We start from the raw sequence: 12,089 nt of genomic DNA, 5'->3' as shown, positions 1-12,089 counted from the left end.
GCGTCCAGTCTGTCAACTCCAAAAAAGAAGAATAAGAATAAGAGCGCATTTACGTCAGGATTATTTATTACGATCTGTTTGTCAGTCAAGTTATTAGGTTGTCAGTTAGTTATAAGATGATACTCATACAAATACCACAACCTCGGCGCCATCTTTGTTATGGCAAAACACGCAATGCATTCTGGGTAGCACTTGCTCCCAAGGGTGGTCTCGGAAAATATCAGTATTGAGGGCGATACAGCCCTTAAACTTGGCCCTCAGCTAATTTTCCTATAGACTACCATTAAAACTGTTTTTCCACCCACCTGCGTCGCCCCCTAGTGGCCATCTGTGATTTTGATGATACTTCCTGGCCAAATGTGCTGAATCCATGTATGTTTTGAACAACGTGCAGAAAATAAAGTTTTCATTAATTTACCCCACAAAATTGGGTATTACGGATGTAATTGTAATACATCAATTGCTACCCAGTACCACTTTTTATACCACTTTTCTTTCCCCATATAGAACGTTTGGAATACGCTGATACACAGATAGTGTGCAGACCTAATGGTGGCTCTCTGTTCCAGGTGGAGACGCTCGTCTGTTTTTTCTGTCCATACTCTGTGACGAAAGCATGAACTTCTTTCACCCAACGTGCCGGATCTCACCGTGACTCTAAACATGGGCGACTCCAACATCAGCCACACGGTGGCAGCGTTCACAGAGATGCAGGACGGTCACCCGGCAGGGAAGTTCGATCTCTACGTCGACAACTACGACATGGACTACGGGATTCCCCCCGACGACATCCCGGACACCACGCAGGGCCAGGCGTTCTTCGTGGCCACCATCGTCATCGGCGCCGTCCTCGTCGCCATCATGCTCGTCTGCGGGCTGGGAAACTTCATCTTCATCGCCACGCTGACGCGCTACAAAAAGCTCCGCAACCTCACCAACCTGCTCATCGCCAACCTGGCCATCTCGGACATCATCGTGGCCGTGGTGTGCTGCCCGTTCCTGGTGGACTACTACGTGGTGAAGAAGCTCTCCTGGAGCCACGGGCTGGTGCTGTGCGCCGCCATCAACTATCTGAGGACGGTGTCGCTCTACGTGTCCACAAACGCTTTGCTCGCCATTGCAATCGACAGGTGAGTTCAGATGTTCTTGTGTCCTTAGACAGTATTTCCACCAAGTGAAACTTTTCAGTTTGCTACGTATTTCCATTTGGAATGGTACCAGTTGTTTGGGTCCCAGAGTAAAATGGTAGAGCTAGACCAGCCCATGATCTTGGGCCCATCTTGTTGAGACAAACAGCCACAGACTGAGGACCAACAGGGCAATTCAACAACACTTTGACCATTTACATGTGAATTAACCGTAATTCTCGTAGCCTCTTCAGCAGAAATTTGAATTGATGAAGATCGCCAATAGGTAATGAATGATAAAGAAAGCACAACAGTAACCTTATAACGATACAATGCGAAATACCGAGTACGGCTGAAAATACTAAGAAGTTTGAGAGAATAAATTATATACATTCTATTTACAGGGTAGCGGATGCCTTGGAGTTCACTCAAAATTCCACAAGGGGGCAACAGTGGTCATTCACTGGAGCTTAAATGTATCAGTATTGTCACAACTGCAGCTGAAACTCTCTCTTTTTCGACAAATCTTACCTTTATTGAAGTGATTCTCAAAGACAAAGATGGATCGCAGGAGACTTTTGTGGGTATTAAAACAAATTTGCTTTCGAGTTATACCAAACTTTTAGTCAAGATTTATGTGTATATGTTTTGCATAATGTGCATAAAATTAAGTTTTACTCAATGTTACCAAACATCTTTTGGAAATGATTTGCTTACCAATTCAAAAATGATGCCAGGTATTTGAGATATGGGTGCGAATTAGCCGCTACGTTTATCCAACAAAATTTGGTCTTGTCATGATTTATATTGTGATTTGGTGTCATGATAGCGACTGCTTTATGGATATGAGGGTCAGAATACATGCCGTTTTCATGACATTTTGAGAGGCTGAGACTACAAAGTTTATTTTTTATCACAGAGGAAATATCTTTATCTTTAGATGGAGACAGATGCAATCGTTCCTGTTTGTGGATTTAAAAAAATCCACCCAAAAGATGCTACAAAATAAGCATCACTACAAACTTAGTTATTTTTTGGGTGCGTGTGAGGCTCTGGCTCAGATTTGTCTCGATGCACAAAACCTACGAAACGATAAACAGGTTTCCACTTCAAAGGCGACGTAAACAGATGCTTTGATTAATTTTTGATAATCAGTTTTTCCCTCCAGAAAAAAAAATAGCCCAACAGGTCTCCTGCTGCTCTGCCGAGCAGGCAACAGGTCCGCATCCCGTCACGATAGAGGGTAGCATCTGTGTTTCCCTCTCTGTTTGTGCCAGTTATTTAGTCCTTAATCCTCTGGCACAGGATGACACAAATTAAACGTGTTAACAAAATTCTCCACTGATTGAGCGGGAGTCCTTGGTAAAATGTAATGAAAGTGAAAAATTAACTTCAAGGTTCAAGGAAAGCAACAGGAACAGCTGCAAGTGTTGTGATGTGCAGATCACGGTATACAAACTTTCCTTTCACCAAGGACATTTTATGAAAAACAAAAAATAATTTGATTACTTCATGGCTTCATGGGTTTCATTTCCTGACGGGCGTCATGGTCCTGGTGTTGTGAATGTTGTTTATTTCTCAAGGCAAAATAGGACTTTTGTGAATGAAGCCAGTCTACCAGAAAAATAACATTACTACTTTACTTTCCCGTAAACCATTCAAAATGTTGGATTTGAACATTCTTTACTTTTTAGTCTTTTGAAATGTAACATTTGAGAAATAGTTTGTGGCGAAATAGCGAGGCAGAAATTGGAATGCAGAGGTAGACTTGTCAAAACCCTGTTAACGCTCAGGTTTAAGTATGTTAGCAAATTTGAATCAATCAGCAAAGCACAATGCTTTGATGAATTTTCACCTTCCAGCTGTTAGCATAGGCGTTAACCATGAATGTTTGTAGCTGATCTTGTGACTCAGGGTTTAGATCCACAGGATGGAAAAAGCGTAGGAAAAGAGTCTTTAAAGCTCACATAGAGTGGTCCTGTTGCACATATATGTTAGTTATGGAGGTCTACTTACATACATTAACTTGTTTTTATGGTCAAAAACCTCCTAGTTGCTGTAAACGAGCCGATAGAAATCCTCGTTTCCCAGCCGCGATATTTCAGACTCAACTCTCTCACCCCTAAAAGACAGAGTGTGTTGTGATTGGCCAGCCAGCGTAGAGGCTTCCCAACTGTCTTGTGATTGGCCAGTACTAGGAAGTGACATATTCAGCACATCCGCTCTCAGAAGCACAGCTCCCCCCTCTGGAACGGTGGATGCACTGCTCCTCATTATCAAAACATTGTTTTAACAATGTTTAAAAATAGCTTCTTCACGACTCCCCGCCGCAGTCCCTTTGACGACCTTTGACCCAGAGTCAGAAGACACTGTCGCTCATGAAACACCTCCACAACGGACGTTATTCTTCTTCTGCGGTTCAATGTACGCAACTGGATGTGCCCGGACTAGTGCCCAGAGCAGGACGATCTGCTGTTCAGGAGAACCGCTGTTTACGTAACCGGACCGGGTTTTTTCAGAGATCTCGCTGAGCCCGAGATTACAATAAAACACAGCGTTCTCAGCAGTGGCTGAACTGTTTGTTTTGAACCTTCAGGGCTTCATAAACAAGGTAATGACGCAGATACACACTAAAAATACAGCGTCAATTGGAACTTCCGGTCTAGGTCCGCTTTAATAAATCAAAAAATTAAAACTTAAATCAAAGAAAAACACGGGGAGAAGCCCAGGAACACATGAACAAAGCCAGAGCAACAGACAACATTGAAAAATGTCGCCTTAAAACTAACAAAAAACAAACCAAATATGAGACTTAAATACACGAGGGAGGCAGGGACAACCAAACACAGGTGAAACACATTAAGGGCGGGGCAGAGAATCAACTGGGAAAACAGGACAAGGAAAAACTGCCAAACAAAACAAGAAACAACAGAAAAACACACACAAAGAACCAACAAACCCAGGGTAAGCAAAACTGTAAGAGTCCAAAGACAACTGTCCAACCTAAGAGTGTCTTTTTAAAGGAGTTCTGATGACATGTTGGTGTATTTTAATCCTGTGATGCCTGTTGAAGCTTAGAGTCTTTTATTAATTTATGACACCCCTGTGTTTAACTCAGTGTTCCCAGGCACCAGGACTGAGAAACACTGACTTAAACCATCCTTTTTTTACGCACCAGCACATGAGCAGTTCTTTGAATGCAATGTCGTTTGGGTACTTTTGCTCTGCGTCACCCCCACCGTTAACTCCTCCTGGGATTAGCATTGGAACCAGTGAGCCTTTTGGTTACTCGCCCTTCCACTTGTCCCCTGCAAAAAGTAAACATAATCTTCTCCGCGCCCTAAACTAGGTGCTTTGTAATTATTTCATCGCCCCTTCATTTCACACAAAATGCCAAAAACACTATTACATTATTATGCGTGTCTATATGCAAATGACCAAAGTCATTTTGCCTGAGAAACACAAGCGCGAGTGTATCTATGGGTTTGGCAAAAAAAAATAAATAAAAAAATGACAATATATTCACATAAATTGCAAAGGCCACAGGGGCAACGAATGAGCCTTTTGCAGCGCTGCTGAGAGCCATGAATCAAAGCTCGCACAGTCGATAACAACACTTCCCCTCGCTACATGTGCACATAACATCTAAAGATTTATAAAGGAGCATGGCACAGATTTCAGATGCGCTCGCATGGCGGGGCGCGAATGATTTGTGCACGAATCAAAAATCACAACGGAGGATGAGGATAGAGTGTTTGACTGTGCCAAAGTCATTATTATAAATGATTGTTCGGTTACCTAATCTTCCTGCAATCGTGGGGATTTCCTGACAGTGTTGGCAAAAGATGCGACAGCTCTGGGTTACAGAGAATCCACAGCCAAACAGAAATAACTGCCTTTCCGGAGACGTTTGCATAATCGTGCTGCAGCAGAGGATCGAGCCTTCGATCGACTTTTACCCGATCTCGCCTCTTACTTTGAAACAGACCGCGTTGACAGGTCACAGCAGGGAGAATCAGAATGTGTGTGAATAATCCAATTAATGACGGTTGAATTTTCTCCATTGTTACTGTCATCAGTGACACCTGTGGTCTCTCAAATGGCCCATTATGTACCAAACCATTTCCAAGATCTGGTCCGTAACAGCGTGGAGTTTGCATTTTTCTCCAAGTGTGCGACGGGTGTTCTCCACGTTCTCCGGTTTCCTCCGCCTGCAGCAAATTGGATGTTCTAATTCGACCGTAGGTGTGAGTGGACAGTTGTGATGGACCGGTGATCTGTCCGGGGTGTACCCCGCCTGTCAGATTGGTACATCGTCTGTTGCGATAACGGAGGATAGCGCGGTAGATGATGGACCGACGGAGAGTCTGTGGGTTTGACGATAAAGATGTTGACAATTGACATCGTCATTTTCACTCAATTTCCATTCCAATTACAGCCTACACACCTTAACAAACACCTTCATAAAGTGTGACTGCATTAAAATAACTTTCTTTTTCCGTCTTGTGTCCTCATGTCCACCTCCCTCTGTCGTCTGCCTCTTTTCCTTCTGCCCGGCAGCTCCATCTTCATCACCCTTTTGTCCAATATAATCACTATCTCTCCATGGATAGACAGCTATTATTAAAAATAACTTTCTAGCAGTATGTTAAAATTAACTTCACTGACTGACTGACCGTTAATCTTAAAGGCAATTTCGTGTGTGCCCAGCACTCAGACTGCTGAGCAGCCTGTGTGAATGGCCACGACAATTTATGAAGTGCATTTCATTGTATAGAAATTCAATGTGCTGTATAACAAGAATAAAACACACAGAGACCATGGATTGATAACATGTATCGGACATAAAGTGCACAAAGAAAATCAACACACATCTCAGACACACAAAGACACAAAGGGAAAGCAAGGCCCAGTGGTCATAACATTCATCTTAACCTAACCGTAATTCAATTTATTGGAAGTAAACTTAACCTTTTCTTTGAGAAATGTGGTTCTGCCTCATTAGTACCAGGTTTGAGAAACTAGAAATTAGTAACCATGGGTCATTTTGTTCAACCCCTGAGTATGACCTGTAAGTTTTTCACCCTAGAGTTAGGGTTTGGGTTAAAAAAAACAATTAGTGTGTAGTGTGGTATCGTTTGTAAAAGTCTAACGTGGGACCCTGTGTCGATCACACCAAAGTATAATTGGAAACCCTCGTCAAAGCTCGTTGATGATGACACAGCCAACAGACCCGATTGCTGTTATTCTTACTACCACTAGGGGGCGACCAGGTCAGTGTTAGGGTTGAGACCAGTGTCCTGATTTGCTCACAGACAGAAAAAAACAATTCCCTGTGGTAGCAGATGATCTTGCTTATGACTATTTTGACCAACGACAAGCACCTCAGTCTTTCTTTTTGACTTCAAAGAAAGTGGTCATTCAGGTCATTGATACCTTTCAATTCAATTGTATAGCACCACATCACAACATACATTATCTCAAGGCACTTTAACTAAAGGCAGAAACATTTACATTTGCTATATCACTAGGAGTGATCAGTGGAGAGAAAACAAGCCCTCAGAAATCTGTGCCAGAACCAGACTCAAAGATGTGCAGCATCTGCCTAGACAGGTTGTGGTGAATGGAAAAAATGGGGGGAAAGAGTAGGGTTAGTAGGGGGACAGAAAGGAAAGAAAGAAGTAGGTGAAGTAGAGACCAGGATCAGATGTACTGTATAAGAGTTGTGTCAAGTTATCAGTTAAGACAGTATGATGTGAATGATAATAACTATAATAGCCTCAAAACTGGATCTGGATCCTGCAGCCTGACACAGCGAGAGAGAGGACAGGAAGGAAAGACTGTTTCTCAGTGGTTGTAACAAAGTTCTGTGTTATGTTTTTTCCAGCATCCTCAATGCAAACATCTGTCATTGCAGGTACATGGCTATCGTTCACCCTCTTCGTCCTCGCATGAAGTACCAAACTGCGTACTGGCTGATCACCGGAGTCTGGATTGTCCCGATACTGATCTCCATCCCGTCGGCCTACTTTGCCTCTGAGACGCTGTACCCACACGGCGGTAGCACGACGGCCACTCACAAGGTCTTCTGTGCGCAGATCTGGCCCGTGGACCAGCAGGCCTACTACCGCTCCTACTTCTTGGTTGTCTTCGCCGTGGAGTTCGTCGGGCCGGTGATCGTCATGGCGATGTGTTACACCCGAATCTCCCGGGAGCTCTGGTTCAAGAATGTGCCGGGGTTCCAGACGGAGCAGATCAGGAAGCGACTGCGCTGCCGCCGCAAGACGGTGATGGTCCTGATCGGGATCCTGACCGCGTACATCCTCTGTTGGGCGCCGTATTACGGCTACAGCATCCTGCGGGACTTCCACCCGACGCTGATCTCCCGGCAGAAGAACTCCCTGGTGGCCTTCTACATCATTGAGTGCATTGCCATGAGCAACAGCATGATCAACACCTTCTGCTTCGTCAGCGTCAAAAACAACACAGTCAAGCACCTGAAGAAAATTGTATTGCTGCGCTGGAGGTCAACGTACGCCGCCAGCAAGACTGCGGACGAGATGGATATGAAGACGTCCACCCTGCCCGTGACAGAGGAAACTGAATGTATTCACCTGAGGTGAGGGGAAGAAATTGCTTAATCTTTTAAGTGTTGATGTACAAAAACTACAAGGCGGACAGAAAAAGGTCAAGTCCTAAGAAACCCTAAAGGCTCTTTCAGGCGACGTCTTGATTACTGTGTCGGTAAGTGTTTCAGCACCGTAACAGAAGTAATCTGAACAAGGATTTCTGCCAAGAGACCGAAGACCACGGAAAATAAGTGTTTAAGGAGCTCTTTATTCACAGCCGAGCCAATCGGGAGGTGAACACGGGTCAATGTGTCGTAGTTTTCAAAGATCATTGTGGCCATTTTCCAATGGACCTGTGCTCCCTCACAGAATCCCAGACTTTGAGCCACGTTCATGGTCGGTCTGTTTGTGCGTCGTGTTGTGTCATTAAATGAAATTGTCAAGTGTGCCGCAGCCCCTCTAGTGGCCATGTTGGGTGGCCATTCGCCAAACCTGATGACAACAACATCAGAAGACATAAAGGAGCCGTACATTTGATATTACAAGACGAAAATGCTTAAAGGTAGGGTTGGAGATGCTGGAACAGATTGAGCAGGCTACATTTTGGATTCAAAGTCAAGCCCCTTTCTTCAGACCTTCAAAGATATGCCTCCAGAGCACTGGATCGCTCTGTATCAGCCGTTTTCTTGGAAGTAGCTTTTCCCAAAAAAAGTATTTTGTTCGCAACCAACACCTGTTGTTGTCGCACCTTTTAGCAAGCTAGCACAAGCTCTGGCGTCGTCTTCTGAGCATGCTGTGACAATGCATTATTGAATTGCTAACAATCGATTACACAGAAAATAATCTTCCATATCCATCTTTTAATGTCATCAGATGAAAATAGGAATATGCTCTCGATTCAACTGAGCCATTTTAATAATGTTATATTTTTCAAATGAATCATCTCATCCAATCTCTGATTGAACAGAAAGTAAACAACAGAAAAATCGCCAAATTAAGCTAAAAGTTTTAGCACCTCCATGTAAAATAATATTGATCATTTGGTGTCGTTTTTTATTTTTTTTCCCGTGAGCCAGTTTCTGTTTCATTCAGACTGACTTTTCCTTTTATAAACGCTGCGGAAAATGTCTATGGCAGGCGTATCTGTACCTGAAATTATGCTTTTTTTTAAAAATGAAAATGGAATAATATGAATGCAGCCTAAGAGCGAAACCGGTGCTCGGTTGAGTGATTGACCCAAGACTGATCACTACCTTGCAGTTCTAACCACTGGTTTGAGAGAAGTAGAATGGCAAATGTTCACATGCACTTAGTCATTATGTGTCTTTTATGTGCTCGCTATTAAGCCTACCTAAATGCAAATGATAAACGCTCTATACGTCTATCTCTCTGTATGTATATGTTCAAAAGTTTGGGGTCACGTATACAATTTTTGTTGTGTTTTCCATTAAAAATCACTCTTTTATTCATCGAAAGAGTTGCAAAATGAACAGAAAATATAGTCAAGACATTGACAAAATTAGAAATAATGATTTTGATTCAAAATAATAATTTTGCCCATTCGTCAAAAAAACCAGCAAAACTGTTTTCAGCGCATCATTGTGCAAGGGTTTTCTAATCATCCGATAGCCTTCTAATGTGATTAGCAAACACAATGTACCATTAGAACATTGGAAATGGGCCTCTATGTACATTAAAAACCATGTTTGCAGCTAGAAGAGTCGTTTGCCACATTAACAATGTATAGAGTGTATTTCTGATTCATTTAATGTTATATTCATTGGGGAAAAAAAGTGCTTTTCCTTCAAAAATAAGAACATTTCTAAGTGAGCCCAAACTTTCTAACGGTAAAGGTGAACCCACCTCGACTCTCCTTCAGTCCCCGTTTGCACAGAAGCTGGTGTTAACGTACAGTTTTGTAACGGTGTAACATAAACGTTGTTGGTCTGTGGTAGCGTCAGTGTTTCTACGTGGGGTGATATTTGTAGATTTGCTTGATGTTGTGACAAAACACTTTAAATCAGAACGATATATGAATGACAACACAGCACCAACGGGGTAATTGCGTGGCGATGATTACAGTGTTTTTGTCAGGAAAGAAAATAACAAATTACACTAACTTTTTTAATTTGTTTTAATCAATCTTTCCTATGAAACTACAACATACGATTGCCACATTGCTGCTTTTGCCTCTAAATGTTTATGTATATAAAATATAAGACGATTACTGTATCGCTGCTGCTGCTGCTGCTGCTGCTATTGATATGTGTCTGCCTTCTGTAATTATGTTGGAAAATAATGAGTAAAGTGAACTTTGCATTTGAACTCTCGTGCATTCTCATCAGTTATATACAGTAGATCATTATGCGGAATGCTTGAAGGGGCAGCTCGTTGCCTCGCGTGCTTCTTTCCTGCAGTTTCTGTGCACACAACACGGTCATAAACGAGGAGCCACAACTTGTACAGGAAGCGCGTGTTTGTGTGCGTGAATAAGTTGACGCGTCTCCGTCGATAGCGGGCAATTCATCGATTCCACTGGTCCTACGCAAACCCAGTGTCGCCATGCCAACAAGGCCGAGGAGGACAAAGCAGGAGCCCTGCAGGAGGTAACTCCCACTCCTCCTCCTCCTCCTCCTCCTCCTCCTCCTCCCCCCACGGCTGTTAAGAGAAGCAAAGTGGAGCAGAGGTATAATAACAGGCTGTAAAACGTTCAGTGGACGTTGAAATTAACGGCGGTGCAGTGGCGAGCGTCGTTGCCTCTCAACAACAAGAAGGTCACCGGTTCGGATCGAGCGAGATTCTTTCCTGTGTGGAGTTTCTGTGCGTGTGCTTCCCGAGTACGTGGGATGGATAATGATGTATGTAAAATATATGTACCCTAAACATTTTAAAATGACAAATGACCTTGTCCCACCATCTGTTTTCCCTTTTTTTTTTATTTATAATCAACTTTAAAACCTATTAGGTTCATTTTTTGCATCATCGAACAATGGGGAATTGATAGTAGAAGTGCGTCTGCTCTAGAGCGGCAGCGGCGAAGTGTCATTATGCTAAGACGGGACAACAAGGCGACATTAAAATACCATAAAAAAAACATTCTATGTTAAATATCTACTGCCAAAGAGAATCAGAGAGAGAGGAGTTGTTGGTGCGTTCAAAAACATCTAATCTTCACTGTAGACCCTTGGTTCTCAAAGTGCGCAATGAATTACAGCTGATAGTTTTAATCCAGGAGCGACTAAGCTTGTTAAATGTTTATTGGACATTCCTAGATACAGACCAATAAGTGTATACAAAAATACTGGGTATTTACCTGGTTTCTATATGGTGAATTTTAGTGTATTATTGGGTTATAAGCTGCTAATAAGCAGGTAGCTACAGCCCCCAATTACTAGCTATTTACCCAGTAAATATAATGGTAACAGAAATGTGTTACTTGGTATTAACCTGTAATTAGAAGGTAAGAACAATGGCCAAAATACTTGGGTAATAACCCAGTAAATTATAAAGCGTTATTATATTAACGCTTATATTACTTAACGCTAAACTGTAGAACTGCAATCTGGCCATTAAAATTATTACAAATGGGATTTCTTTCTTTCTCAGTCCAATGTTGGGTTCCTAAATTGGCCTGTACACCAGGGATCTAAAAGGAAAATGACCTCTGGGCCATTTGAGTGTCTAGTTTGAGAAAAAAAGACCTGGAAATGATACTATTTATGATGATATTTCACATCATTTCAAAATAAAAGTGTTTGTTTTGATATGGAACGATGAGGAGTTTACAATATCCACGTATTTATGAAGCAAAATGACGAGTTTATGTTTGTATTTGCGTCCGATTATCGAAAACAAGCCTTTTCGTGATGAGCAGTGTTTACGTGTGTTTTCACTGCAACACAAAGTAGAAAAGAATAATTACGTGAACACAGCACAGTTGTTACAGCAACAGTATTTCCTTTTTTTTAATTAATAGTGGACAGTCTTGTGGTTTTGAGCTACAAGCATGCAAGACCGGATAGAACTAAGCCCCTTTGTGCTCTGGTCCTTTCATGGGATTTGTTGGAACAATTTAAAAATGTACAATGTCCTTTTATTTCTACCGGAGCAGTGCATTCTATATATGTATCTATATATTTCAAAATGGAAGGGGGGTGGGGGGAGCTTATTTTATACCTTTCATTTTCTTCCCACCTCCTGCTGCTTTGGTGGTTTCACAAACAAGTCAATCAATAATGAATGGGGTCAAAAAACTAAAGCACAAAAGAGGGGATCTTAAGAAAAGGTTTTGCAAAACTGAATAATAGATGAATTGAGTTTTCTCTGTCCAGACCAAAAACATTAGAATAAATATAAATATCAAAAGACGGGAGTAATCCATAAGAAAAAACAT

At 42.1% G+C, this 12,089-nt stretch overlaps 1 protein-coding gene across 1 annotated transcript; it reads left to right on the top strand.

The window, feature by feature from the left end:
- Positions 1-663: 663 nt before the first annotated feature.
- On the top strand, positions 664-7,750 carry prokr1b (prokineticin receptor 1b; the record flags this gene model as incomplete). The annotated part of the gene is made up of 2 exons (XM_083898161.1): positions 664-1,130; positions 7,045-7,750. The coding sequence occupies 2 exons, from the start codon at positions 664-666 to the stop codon at positions 7,748-7,750; spliced, it is 1,173 nt and encodes a 390-aa protein (XP_083754287.1).
- Positions 7,751-12,089: the final 4,339 nt, after the last annotated feature.

This window comes from Microchirus variegatus, assembly GCF_963457635.1.
Source record: "Microchirus variegatus genome assembly, chromosome: 11".
NCBI lineage: Eukaryota > Metazoa > Chordata > Actinopteri > Pleuronectiformes > Soleidae > Microchirus > Microchirus variegatus.
The sequence above is the reverse complement of the archived record's forward strand: the minus strand, read 5'-3'. Positions and strand labels throughout refer to the sequence as shown.